Below are 14,067 nucleotides of genomic sequence, written 5' to 3' on the forward strand. Positions count from 1 at the left end.
TACTTCTCTTAAATTGGAATTGTAGTTGAAAACCTTCCCACAAAGAAAACGTCAGGCTTGTGAGCCTTCCCTGAGGAAATGTGCCAAATATTTAAGGAAGAGATAATATCAATGATCAATTCTTTGGGAATGCTTCCCAGGTGGCTCAATGGTAAAGAATCCGCCTGCGATGCAAGAGTCAATCCCTGGGTCAGGAAGATCCCCTGGAGGAGAAAATAGCATCCCACTCCAGCATTCTTGCCTAGAGAATCCCGTGCACAGAAGCCTGGCGGGCTACAGTCCATGGGGTCAAAAGAGCTGGACACAGCTGAGCCGCTGAGCACGCACAAGCGCGATATCAATTCCACACAGACTGTCCCGCACTCAGTCTTTCCCAGCATCGGGTCTTTTCCAGTGAATTGGCTCTTCGCATCAGGTGGCCAAAGTATTGGAGTTTCAGCTTCAACATCAGTCCTTCCAATGAATAGTCAGGGTTGATTTCCTTTAGAATTGACTGGTTTGATCTCTTTGCTATCCAAGGGACTCTCAAGAGTCTTCTCCAACACCACAGTTCAAAAGCATCAATTCTTCGGCGCTCGGCCTGCTCTATGGTCCAACTCTCACATCTGTACACGACCACTGGGAAAACCCTAACTTTGACTCTACAGACCTTGGTCAGCAAAGCAACGTCTCTGCTTTTTAAATACGCTCTCTAGGTTTGTCGCAGCTTTTCTTCCAAGGAGGAAGGGTTTTTAATTAAAGCATTCTGTCTGGGCTCACACGTCCTTCCTTCCAGGACAGAAGTTCCCGCGCGTTGGTCACCTCCGTCCTGCAGAGGACAGGCGTGTTTTCGTTCTTTCCTCTTGATGCTCTCAACACGCTGGCACGACCCAAGAAGCGGAGGCCGGAGGGACGAAGGCTCCTGCAGCTGTCTGCCAGCCTGCCAGAAGCGGGCACGGATCCCACACGCCTGAGCGGGGCTCAGTCTGAGAAGTATCGTCAGTACTTCCAGCCCACTCTTGACCAGTCCCTCCATCCCAGAAGAGGAAGAGCCTGGCTCCTCACTGCTCCCCGCCCCGGCCCCATCTTGCACTCGAGGAGACAGAGGCATGTATTGTAATTCAAAGCCAGTGCTGAAGAGAAAATTCTAAAAAAAACTGCTAGAGAAAAAAAGTATTGCCTTAATTCTGTTTTGTTAGTGTTGCTTTGGGGTTTGTATTATACATTTTTAAAATGATCACAGACTTCAAGTAGTACGCCGTTTCTGGTGTAAGTATAATAGTATGTAATATTCTCCTCTCAGCCTTTATGGTAATGTCGTGCGTTTTACATTCACACGTCAAGAGGATGATGGTTGGACGGCATCACTGACTCCATGGACATGAGTTTGAGCAAACTCAGGGAGACAGTGAAGGACAGAGGTCTTCACTTCTTTGTGTATATTCAGATTTCCATGTGCTCTGATTTCCCTTTTGCTAGATGAGTTATCGTTTAATGCTTCTTGTACAGCAGGTCTCCTGGTGATTGCTTTCCGCCTTCGAATGTCTGAAAATGATGTATTTTGCCTTCGTCTTAAAAAGCTGCTCCTCTAACTACTGGATCCTAGATTGACAGCTTTCTGTCAACACTCTGAGGATACCGTTTCATGGTTTTTGTGTCTGCATGGTCCCCAGTGAGAAATGTCATCTTGTTTTTCTTCTTCTGATTATAACATTTCTTTTTTTCTCTAGCAGTTTTTTGAGAACTTTCTCTTCAGCACTGGCTTTGAATTACGATATACGCCTGGATCTCATTTTCTTGTGCTTGGAGTTCACTTGGCTTTTGGGATCTGTGGGTTTATAGTTTTCATCCAGTGTGGGAAGTTTGGGGCCATTATTTCTTCAAACACTTTTTCTGTCTCTCTCATCACCTCTCCTTCGGAGACTCCAACCACCCATATATTAGGAAACTTGAAATTTCCCCATAGTTCTTTTTTTTTTTTTCCAAATTTATTTCTGGCTGTGCTGTCTTTGAAGCGCTCCGTTACTGAGTGTGGGCTCTCTCCAGTTGCAGAGCATGGGGCTCGCGGGCGTGGAGGCTTCAGCAGCTGTGGTGCAGGGGCTCAGCTGCCCCTCGGGAAGCGGGACTGAGCCTGTGTCCCCTGCACTGGCAGGCAGGATTCGGAACCAGTGGGCCACCACGGAAATGCCCTTCCCATCCTTTTCTCTGTGTGTCTCATCTCGTATAGTTTCTATAATGTGTGCTGTGTGTAGCCGCTCAGGTGTGTCTGACTCTTTTCGACCCCATGGACTGTAGCCCACTAAGCTCCTCTGTCCATGGAATTTCCCAGGCAAGAATACTGGAGTGGGTTGCCACGCCCTTCTCCAGGGGATCTTCCCAACCCAGGGATCGAACCAGGTCTCCTGCATTGCAGGCGGGTTCTTTACAGCTGAGCTTCTATGCTGTGACATTCCCTGACCTTCTCTTCTGCACCGTCTCATCTACTATGATAGCTTAAGTTCAATGAGAAATTGCTTCTCTTCCTTCTTTCTCCTCCCACTACACCCTTGTCCTTCTTTACAGACCTTCCATATCTTTTAACTTTTTGAATGTTTGAACGAGCTCAACCAACCATCTTAACTGCCTTCCCTGCTCCTTCTAACCCGTGAGTCAGTTTTAACATGTTTTGATGATTCTCACTATGGGCTGTGCTTTCCTGGCTCTTTGCATGGCTGGTAATCCTTGAATGGATGCCAGACACTGCGAATTTTACTTTGTAAGGTGCTAGATATTTTTATGTTCCTATAAATCTTTTGGGGCTTTGTTGGAGCATACAGTTAATTGACTAGACACAGCGTGATCCTTTCAAGTCCTGTTTTTATGATTTGTTAGCTGGGTCCACAGCCATGCTCAATCTAGGGCTCAAAGTTCATTTTTGAGGCAAAACTTTCCTGGATACTTGTCTTAAAAATACATCATAAAAAAAAAAAAATACATCATATTTTTGTATTATTCATGTTTAAATGTCATTTACTGAGTATTTCAAAAATTTTAAAACCTTGGAGCCTTGCTACAGACTGCTCTTCCTAGAGCCAGTTAACTCCCAAATAGTAAACAGCTTGCTTGCACAGCATACCTTTCACATACAAATTAACCAAAGTCTAAACCAACCACCTTTATTTAACTCACCCATCAAAGCCATCACCTGCCGTGCCAGATACCACGCAACTGGAGACCACCGCTATAGCCCGGAGCCCTCTGCTCTGTTCAATCATCCAATTTCAGATGTCCTCAAACCGGCCTGCCTTGCCTCACCCCTGCTTCCCCTGTGGAGTCCACACTCAGGCCCTGGGTCATGCCTCCCCGCCCCTCCTGCCCTTGACCCACCTGGGGTTTCCTCGGGTGACCCCGTGCAGCGTGGCACGCCCCTTGCGCTTGGGAAGTGTCGTCTCCACGTCTGTCACCTGTTACACCTAAAATAACATTCTTGGTCTAACAGTGTGCCCACTGCTGTGAGTCAGGGCTTCCTCTGGCCGGGGGGAGCGGGAACCGTCCCCACGTCTGTGTGGCGCCGCGTCTTCCCCACGGCTTCCTTCCTGGCCCGTCTCCTGGGTATTTAAGAGGAGCCTCTGCAGCCCCCGGGGTCCCTGTGCGGCTTGCTTCTTCCTGCTGTCTGTCCTCTGAACTTGAGCTGCCTGGGAGTGTCTGGACTCTCAGCTGGCTCCTCAACCCGGGTAGGCTGCAGCTCCCCTCACTGCCGCAGCCTGGAAGCCCTCACCAGGCGGTAAGGCCACCTCGTGTGTTTCCCAGCTCTCAGGGGTTACTCTCCTTCAATGCCCTGAGTTTTTTTTTTTTTTTTTTAAGGCATGAGGGTAAGTTTCCATCTTGGCCAGAAGCAGGGGAAAAAAAAAATCCCGTGTGCTTTATTATTTTTTTTAAGCTTATGAAACACTCAGCAGGTGTGTCTAGAAGCAGGGATGGTATCAGTGCATCCGCCGAGTCTGCACCCCCTGGTGCGGGTAAGAGGCTGGCATCCCTCTCAGGCTGTGCATCCGCCGAGTCTGCCCCCCCCCCCCGTGCAGGTAAGAGGCTGGCAGCCCCTCAGGCTGTGGCCCAGCTGTCCCTGCGACACCGCCCTTGGATCCATGTTTTCTTTAACAGGCCACGTTGCTTCCAATCTTATTGTTTTTCTTAAACTGCAATTTTCTATTTAAAAATTTTTAAATGTATTTTAACTTTTGAGGGTTGTGCAGGGTGTGGGATCTTAGTTCTTTGACCAGGGATCGAACTCAAATTCCCCTGCAGTGGGACTATGCAGTCTTAACTACCGGAGCCCCAGGGAAGGCTGGAGGCCCTATTAACAATAACAACAAAAAAACACGAAACAAAAAAAAGGGACTTTCAGAGAATCACCTAGGAGAAATCTACAAAGGAGACCAAAAAACAATGGGGGGTTAGGGGAGGCAGGGATAGGAAGAAGTAAAACAGGCAAAGCCCTGGAGATCCGACAGCCGAACAACACAGATTCCAGAGAGAAAACCAAAGGAAGGAAATCATTAACAAGCAATTCAAGAAAGCTTCCCAGAAACGAAGGATTAAAGTCCGTTCTGAAAAGGTTCATAGACCCACAGACCTTGGCTGGGGCACGCTGGTGTGAATCCCGGAGCCGGGAGAGACAGTTACGTACAAAGGTCCGTGCTCAGGACAGCCCCGGACTTCTCCACTGCAGCACGGGGTGCCTGATGGAAAGGTAACACTGCCTTCAATATTCTAATGGAAGCAAACTCCCGCCTGGAGTCTCATCCTCCACAGAGTGAGAGAGGAGAAGCAGCTTTCCAACACATACCCCTTCTACAGCAGAGGTGGGAGGAAGAAGTTACACAAACCACAGGAGACCTCAAGAGGAAAGCCCGCAGGCAAGGCCTTAAGCACAGAGGAAAGCCGGCCCAGCCTGGGGCCAGCCGAGGAGAGACGGACCGGACAGCGGGGATGGATGTCTTTAGACAAGTCTGGGCAGGCCAGCCGAGGAGAGACTGACCAGACAAGGGGGACGGATGTCTTTAGACAAGTCTGGGCTGGGACTAGCACCAAGCAGGCAGGAAGCGAAGCAGGAAGAATGTCCCGGGCGGGCCAGAAGTTCACTCATCATGGAAAAACCCGAACAAACCTTCTGGCCCACCCAATAAGAGGATTACTAATTCTAGGAAAGAGAACGTTCTGCATGAAAGCGATCCCATCTGCCACCTGGCTCAGCTGTAATCAAACACCCGGGCCTAATCCCTAATAACAGAAACACCGAATATGATCAAGTCAGAATTACAGTATCGGGGAGATGGGCCACAGGGAGCCCACGTCGGTAGGCAGGACGGAAAAGCTAAAAGATAAATGCCCGAAACGAAACACCAAGGAGGAGCCACACAAACAGGTTTAAATGGAGACACGGAAGCAAATACGGACAAGCAGCCCCGAGCTGAGAGGGCTGGGCGGAGGACTGAAGAGACGGCGTAACAACAAACCCCCCAGAACCACCTGCTCTTTCAGTACAAGTAACGAATCTTTTTTTTCCTAAAGTGCGGGACACAAAGCTGTTTATAAAGCTGTTTTAGGGTAACTTTATTGTTTTATAAAACTTCCAGGGAATTCCCCGGCAGTCCAGTGGTTGGGCCTCAGCTGCCGAGGGCCCAGGTTCGATCCCTGGTCAGGGAACCAAGGTCCCACAAACCATGAGGTGCGGCCAAAAAAAGTTAACGCTCACATAAAACAAGGCACTCTAGGCCAGGGTCAGAATGTGGACGTGGACATGCTGAGCCGGAATCGCTGAGTGGGGACAGCAAGGGCACGGCTCAAAACAGGTTCCCGAGCCCCCATCTCCAGGGGAGGCGCTGCGGGGGCTTCAGTCGTCTCTGCGTGCATCTCAGCAGACCTGTTCCTTTTCAGAAACAGATGAACTCTTGGTCGCATCGAAAGCAAATTACCTCCTTCCACAGGGAGTTCACTGGAAGCTGCCCCCAGCCACCCTTCATTGAACCTGTGGGAGGAGCTCCGGGGGGACGGTCCTGGGAACTGACCGGAGGGCCGCGACCTTGTGGCCGTGCTGCGACCTCGGGACGGAAGCTCGCTAGGGGACCTCCCGCTCCCCCAGCACCGGGACATCTGTCCAACAAGCACCATCTAGGGCCGACGACCGAGTCCCTCGCCTCCAGTTTCTGCCGCAGCTCATCCTACACAGGAGCCCTGCTGGCCCCTCTCCGGTGTCCGACTTCTCCATGCTGCTTTTCCAGTTCGGGGCTGCCGTCAGCTACCGGTGTCACACACCCTGTCTCTGCGTTAGCAGCCGCCGCTGTGCCCGTCCACGCCAAGCGCTGTGATAAACACACAGAACCTGTCCCCCGGGTCAGCGCAAAACTGCTTATGAAGCCAGTACCCCAGGAGCCACGGACTCTCTGAATGACCTTCTCATATCAGATCACCTCTGCTAGACACTGACTCACTGGGGTTTGTAGGTGGCAAGGTCTGGGTCTCGGTTTTTTCCCCACAGGCACGACCCGGGTGTCCTGTTGTTCAAGCTGAGCTGACACTGCTCCCGAAGAGGCTGCCGCGTGCGTGACCGCGTGCCAGCAAGGGAACCTGTGCGCCCTCGGAGCCCCTCCAAGCACTTAGCCAGTGCTGGCTGGGACAGCGGCCTCTGCGCTAATCAGTAACTGCGCTACTTCAAACTGGCGCTTCCCCAGCACATCTCCCAGGGTGTCAAAGCCTAAGCTGCGGCCAAAGCAAACACAACAAAAAGCTACAAAAGGAACACAGAGTCCTCAGATTCTCAAAAAGAAAAAAACCACCATATTTATTTAGTTCAACATTTTATCCACATCTAAAGAAAACGATGCCTACAAATAACCTAGGACATAGGCACGCATCCCGACCCTGATAATCTAAAAGAAAAAAAAGGAGCAAAGTTCTGTCCAACAGATAAAATTTATCTTCGCTTCTGGAAGATGTTTCCACGTCCCATTCCGCGTCCTCTCCCTCTTGCGGCCACTGAAACGGGAGAGAAAAGATGAGGCAGGTTGGTGAGGACCCTCACCACAGAGGAGCCAGAGCCCAGGACGCTGGCCACGAGGGGCCTGAAGGCCCCCAGTCTGGCAGCAGGCCCGCCCGCCGCACCTCACAGGGAAAGAGCCCCGGGAAGGGCGGGTGCCCGGGCAGAGCTGGAGCGGACGCGGTGAACCGTCTCCTGGCCCAGCACTGCCCACCAGAAGCTGGGGGCAAGGCCCTGCGGTGACAGTGGTTGGGGAGCCCGTCCGGGAAGCAGAGAAAAGACGAATTCTCAGAGCTGCCCCAGGATGAGCAGACAGAACACTGCAGGTGCGTTTACTTCACACGTAAAACTCTGAAACAGACGTGAAGTGTTAACGTCTATTCAATGTGGGTGAGGGATCTTGTTCTCTGAGCTGTTCTGCATGTGTGAAATGTTTCTGAACAGGGGAGGGGGAAGACCACCCCTCGATGAAGACCGCTGTTCTCTGAGACTCAGGTCGGAAGAGGGGACCCGTGGCTTTGAAGAAGAGAAGATGCCCTGCCGACCTCTGGACTCTCCTCTCAAGAGCCTGGAGCTGACCCAGGAGGGAGGGCAGGCCGTGAGAACCCGGCTGCCGGCTGGGGGCGCCGCCTCCTAGAGCCCCGACAGAGACGCACAGCAGCCGCTGCAGCTCAGCCTTCGCACCTTCCCAGGACGGGCCAGGGCGAGGAGGAGGCCGCCCCTCGGAGCCCCAAGGCCACCTGAGTGGGACAGGCCTGGCGCAGTTACAGGCCTGAGGAGCATCTAGGGGCCTTCTGGCTCTTCATCGACAGACAGGCCGCTCCTAACAACTCACCGGTTTCCTAGCGGATCACCGCGCAGAACCCTCCAGGACCCTGACACACAACACTGGGTGGGCTAACCCAGGGGAAAAGGCCGGGCCAGTCACGGGGAAGACCCCGTCCCACTTCTGGAACGCAGTAAAGGAAAACTGCGTTTGGCCTCCTCTAACGGGTAAAAGACGGCTCCAGACGGCTGACTTCTGATCCGAGAGCACCCCTCCCCACACCACCTCCCTCGCTCAGGCTGGGTGTCAGGAGACACCCCAGCCGCACAGGGACCCAACCCCAGCCCTTCAGGGCCCGCGCCTCCGCTCGGCAAGCAGAGCAGGGCAAGCTCCCTGCAGTCACCGCAGCAGACTCATCCACTCTCATCTGAGCCCCCCTTTCTTCTAAGGAGCCGCTGTGGATCTCACATACGTCCTGAGTGGGGTCGAGTGAGGCAAGACAGAGAAGACGGGGCCTGGGGATCCCCAAGACTGCGGGGGCAGCGGTGTGGAGCCAGCTGCCCCGGTCACAGGGCCTTCCTAAAAGGCCACGACATGCCCGTCCACCACAGCCCTGCGCCCGCGGCACCTACCCTGGGCCTTCAGGATGGCCGCCTTTCCCCGGCCAGCGCCCGAGCCCTGGTTTTTGTTCTTCATGCTCTTCAACATGGGCGCGTTTTTCAGCATGTCGGGCAGAATCAGGAAGCGGATCTTGCTGCCCCGGATGTACACCTGCTCCAGCTGGGCCACGCGGCCGTCTCTGTACGTGACCGTGATGTTGGACATCTGCAAGGAAACCGCCCTTGTCAGTAAGGTCAGGGGCACCGGCAGAGAGCAGGGGGCGTGAAGGCGAGCCCTGGCTGGAGGGAGGGAGACCACAAATGCAGATGCGCACGTCACAAGAAAAAGCCGGGGACCCCAGAGCGCCTGCGGTGTGTGCCGGGGTGGGGCTGCGCCGAGCACCTCGCAGTACGCCAGTTCCCACTTGAACGGACTGAAAACCCAAGGCTGAACGGCCAGCACGCAGAGACTCCTAACTGGAACCTGGGCCTGGCCCCCAAGCCCCGATTCTGCCATCCGCAGGCCCCCCGTCAGCGTGTGCCACGGGTCAGCTGCTGTGAACGGGCCGCAGTGGCTCAGCACCGCGTGGCCGAGCCTCGCGCACCCCAGCATTGGGCTGCAAAGGTGCCCCCAGGGTCGCGAGTGCCCCAGATGCGGTGCCGCCCACAACTGGACCACAGGAGCAGGGCCGTCGCCGCGACTACGCAGCCCCTCCAGCCTGTGGGCAGATGTGTATGCCGGCAGCGGGGCAGTGGGGGTAGCCAGAGGAGAATCCAACCAGGAGACTGGCCGGTCGTGGGAAGGCAACACAAACCTGCCCGTGCCAATCTCAACAGGCACCACGTTTAACAGCGAGGGCAGCTCACTCCACCAGCCTTCTGGGCGGAAGAGGATCACAGTGTATTCACAGCGGGTCAAGCCCACGTCGCACAGCGGAGCGCTGGTCCCTGCTTCCTGATGCGTGTCCTCACCTTACCCCGACCTGCTCTCTCCTTCAAGTGCTAGCTGCCCCCTGCCCCGGCCTGTGCTGGAGCCCCTGGCCTGCAGAAGGGGCAAATGCACTCCCAGCTGGCCTGCGGTCTGTTCGGGGGCTCTCTGCCCCAGGCCGCCTCTCCTCCAGCCCACCCTGAGCACCCGGACAGGCCGTTCTGAAAGATCAACGACAGTCAGACTGCGTGCTCTCACGACCGGCACGTGTCCGCCCAGGCTGGAGCTGCTCACGTCAGGGCCAACAATGATGGCAACGATCGTAACCCCTTCACAAACACACGGACAGTGTGAGCCCACATGGAAAACAAGCGCATGAATAAACGGAGAGGCACGCAGAGCAGACCCAACAAACACAGAGTACCACGAGGAAAGACATCACTCTTGCAAGGGTTATAATAACACCGAGATTCAGGCAGGAATCTTCACTGGAAGCAAAGCAGGGCTGACCACTGGGAGACCGCTGAGAAACAGTGTTACAAGGCATTCACTTAAAGAACCTCCCCAGGAAGCGCTCATCAGTTACAAAAGGAAAAGGAGCCCACGGTGGAGAGGATACACACCACCTTAACCAGAAGATCAAGGTTCACGTCGCACAAGGGGCACACAGGGGTCAAGGGGCACACAGGGCTTTCGGGCCTCAGTGACGCCCCGAGGAAACAAAAATCACAACACCCCAAAAAACATAACCCAAATCTAATGAGAAAACATCAGAGAAGCCCTAATCAAAGGACAGCCTAACAAAACAACTGGCCTCTAGTCTTCACCAAGTCATCAGTGGTGTGAAAAAGCAAGCCCGGAGCAACTGCTGCGGGATCTGCTAAGCGCACTGAGGGGTCCGGGCTGGGCGCGAGGGGCAGCCTGCAGACCCGAGAAACTGGAGGCGCTGCAGGGGACAGAACGGAGCCCACGCCGGGACGCCGGGCTCAACAGCGCAGCAGGAGGAGGCACACGCATGGGCGCACAGGCACACGGGCACACAGTGAGGGGCTGCTGGGACCGCAGCCCGCTGCCCAGCAGCTCAGAGAACACCGTGGGAGGCTCCCACAGACCACCGTGCCACGGCAAGAAAGCGCCCGCACCAACCTGGCCCCGAAGGGGTGAGCATGCCAACGCCCGCAAAGCATCACTTCCACGGGACCCATGAACCATCACCTTCCCCGCAAAACGTCTGGGAATCGTGCTGCTTTAAGTATAGTCAGATTTTGGACTTGGCCCGTACTTTTTTTTTTAAAGATAACATTTACTGTGCTTTGATGATCACAAACTTAACACACGATTTGTCATTTCAAAATGAGAAAAATATTTTTAAAAATTGTGGAGAAGGAAAATGGCAACCCACTCCAGTACTCCTGCCTGGAGAATGGAGGGAGGAGCCTGGTAGGCTACAGTCCATAGGGTCGCAAACAGTCGGACACGACTGAGCGACCTCACTTTCAATAACATATCATGCCTCACCGAAAAGCAACTACTCACATGAGTCTTCCTCAAAATCTTTTTAAAGCATTCCATTTATCATTTATAGCCTGGTTCTCATTTTCATAAAACCGGGAGCACTGTGGAGCTCTGTGTCTCCCCACTATGTCCGTGGCATTTTACCACATTAAATACTCTTCCGCACCACCTTACTGGGTGAGTCATATTCTTCACAATGTGCACCAGTTTGGGTGATCATAACTTTTTTACCTTGTCAGCAACGTTGGCTGAGCTGAGCATCCTCAGGGCAGTGCCGCCATCTGAGGCGCTCCTAGTCACCACCCGCTTCTCTGGGTCAGACCCGCGCCCTAGATTGAAAGCTCTCCTGCTCCTGCCCTTGGCCCTCTGCAGCTCCCCCAGTCAATCTCTTGCCAAGTTAACTCTGTCTGCCTTTTACAGATGAGCAAACAGGTAATTAACGTTAATTAATAAAGCCAGCTGAAATTCAAACCCACACCAGACTCCAAAGCCCAAGCTCTTAAACAGAAACTGCATCCCACACTCTGTGAAGTGATGCTACACGAATCCACGCGCCGTGGGAAGGGAGCCACACCAAGCAGTGGGTCCAACACGTCTCAGCAGAGCGCTGTGCAGCGGAGAGTCCTGTAACCTCGTTCCTTCCATTTTATGGATAGAACTATCACCCAAACCTGCTTACCCGGCCAAGTATTTGCTCTAAGTGCGCTCACACGAGGCGCTTCTGCTACAAAAATGGCTGATACACGCAGTGTGTGAGGGAAGAGTCGGCTAACTGCAAAGCATCACGCAAGCACGCTTGGAGGGCGGGGGAGCTGAAGCTGACGGCTCCACTGAAGGCTGTGTTGCTTCTCTTAAACGGGCCCAAAACGTGTGAGAAGACGGCCACGGGACTGGGAGAAACGGAGGATGAGCGGTCCAAACAGCCCAATTCTAGGAGGTTACACATTCTCAACCTCCAAGTGGCCCTCACCGAAGCCCGCCTCTCTGGTATCTCCAACAGGGCCTGGCACAGCTTGGGCACTCGGCGAGCAACCGCTGACCAAGAACTCCAAGGAGCACCCAGCCGCCCGCATCCCGCCCTCCAGGCCTGCGCCCGCCCCGGGCCCGCCCCAGCCCCGCGCAGAGCAGGGCACCTGGCAGTTCATGTTGTCCTCCGCCTCGATGAGCTTGCCCCGGTACACCTCGCCCGTGTTCGTCTCACACGTCACGATGTGACCCTCGGCCTCGTGGAGCACTTTGATCGGCACGCCAATGGACATCTCGGCAGGAAGAGAGCTCTATGGTGAGAAAGAGACGGCAGTCACTTCATCTTTCGAAGCCCGAGAAGGCATGCGGCAAACACAAGCCCTCAAAGCTGACACTCTGGAAAACTTAGCAAAGTTGCCAGAGGTGCACTATTTTGTTTTAGCTGAATTCTGAGCTTGAAGCACCTATCTGGCAAACACATGCAAGATGTGGGTGGGGAGGAATGGGGGGCTAAACGGGGAAAGCTAACGGGAATGAAACTGCCTCCCATTTTCCTTCCACCACAGGTCCCTTGAGTGCGCGTGTTAAGTCACTTCTCTGACTCATTGCGACCCCATGCACTGTAGCCCATGAGGTTCATCTGTCCATGGGATTCTCCAGACAACAATACTGGAGTGGGTTGCCAAGCCCTTCTCCAGGGGATCTTCCCGACCCAGGGATGGAACCCGCATCTCTTACACCTCCTGCGTTGGCAGGAGGTCTTTTTAACCGTGCCGTTTGGGAAGCTCAGAAAGGGCTGTGCGTTTAATTCAACCCATTAAGCGCTCTCTGACCGTCTACTTACTTCTCCATTAAGCTAAAGAAAAAATATCCAAGTGTTCACAAAGTGATGGTGTGCTACAAGTAGGAAATGCTCATCCTGGAGGGAAAATATAACCAGGGAAAACCCTGACTTGATCTAATTGAGAGAAAAAAAGCAAGTGGATTTTTTTTTTTAATCCCAAGACGGGTGTATAAAACAAAAACTTCTGTAAAATGAAATATTTTCTGCTCTCCAGTAAACAAGCCACATCGCAGCCATTTGGTATTCCAGCCTTCCAAATGCAAATTTTTAAGCCCAAGTAAAAACCATAATGGCTTTTTGGCAGCCGGCTGAGGAGCTAGGGGATGTGAGAAGCACAAGAGGCAGTCCCTCGAACCTTAGCCTTAGGGTAAAGGAGGAATTAGGATGTGAATGACCAAAGAGCAGGATTTGGCCCCAGATAGCTGATATGCATATGAAAGAAAAGATTTCAGAAAGCCCGGACTCTTGAATCTTCTCATGTAACAGAAAAGTGTTAAATCTCTTCAGGCAGGAGACCTGGTCTCCATTACTCAACGGTCATCTTTTAATATTCAGATTACCTGCCCGTTGCTGCAAACTTCTTCGCAGCCTGACTACACCCCACCCAACATTTCTCTCTCCCGGGGGTCGCCTGAAATCCTGTCTTCCGGGCTCGGAGTCCTCATGATTCCCACCGAAGAAACCTAATTCTCAGCTTTTAGGTGGCGGTATTTTTTCGGTTGACAGGCAGCAGGAGGTTGGAACACAACCATGTGTGGTCAAGAGAAGAAAAGGACTGGGAGAGGTTAGGAAAAAACAGGTTCCGTTCGTGAGGACAACGCTGAACCGCAGCTGGGGGAGCCGGGGCAGCACAGAGACCAGGCCATGGAAGGGCAGCCGGAGTTACAAAATGCATGCAGCACGATTCAGAAGCAAGGAAATGTGGTAACTTGTGTTTTAAGCGTGAGCGGATCAGGCCCTGGAAGGGGGAGGGAGGCAGAGATGACAAGGGCTTTGAAAAGCACCAGCCGGGTAGGGATCTGGGGGAAAGGTGGCCACCAGCCAGGAACGATCTCAAGACCACTGCCTGGATAGTTCGAGAAACACCGGCCTGGAGAGCTTCGGAAACCGAGGAGCAAGTACTTCGGGGGAAAAGCTAGCGAACGCAGCTCCAGGCGCCTGTGAGGCGCCGCTGAGGGTCTGGGTGGCCGGGCTTCCCACGTCTCTCCCTCCCCGAGCCCCGCGGAGCTCCCCGGCGGCGCGTCCTCCTCCAGCCCCCCGGCCCCTCGCGGGACCTCGGCCCAGCCCTCGCCCGCCCCCGCGCCCCCGGCCCTGTCCTCACCGGCTCCGGTCTCCTGTTTCAGAGGCTGCAGGGTAGACGGAACTCAGGCGACCGCGAAGGCGTGAGGTGCGCGAATGGCGGGCCGCGCGCTCCCAGAACACCACGCGTTCCCAAAATGCCTCGCGCAGTGCCCG

The 14,067-nt window shown here is 53.9% G+C and overlaps 1 protein-coding gene across 1 annotated transcript; it reads right to left on the bottom strand.

Moving 5' to 3' along the window:
- Nucleotides 1-6,772: 6,772 nt before the first annotated feature.
- SNRPD3 (small nuclear ribonucleoprotein D3 polypeptide) lies at nt 6,773-14,039 on the bottom strand. The gene is made up of 4 exons (XM_061385548.1): nt 13,934-14,039; nt 11,936-12,079; nt 8,393-8,585; nt 6,773-6,993 (listed from the first exon to the last, which is right to left on the bottom strand). The coding sequence occupies exons 2-4, from the start codon at nt 12,059-12,061 to the stop codon at nt 6,932-6,934; spliced, it is 381 nt and encodes a 126-aa protein (XP_061241532.1). The 5' UTR covers nt 12,062-12,079; nt 13,934-14,039; the 3' UTR covers nt 6,773-6,931.
- Nucleotides 14,040-14,067: the final 28 nt, after the last annotated feature.

This window comes from Bos javanicus, chromosome 17 (assembly GCF_032452875.1).
Source record: "Bos javanicus breed banteng chromosome 17, ARS-OSU_banteng_1.0, whole genome shotgun sequence".
In the NCBI taxonomy this organism is placed as follows: Eukaryota; Metazoa; Chordata; class Mammalia; order Artiodactyla; family Bovidae; genus Bos; species Bos javanicus.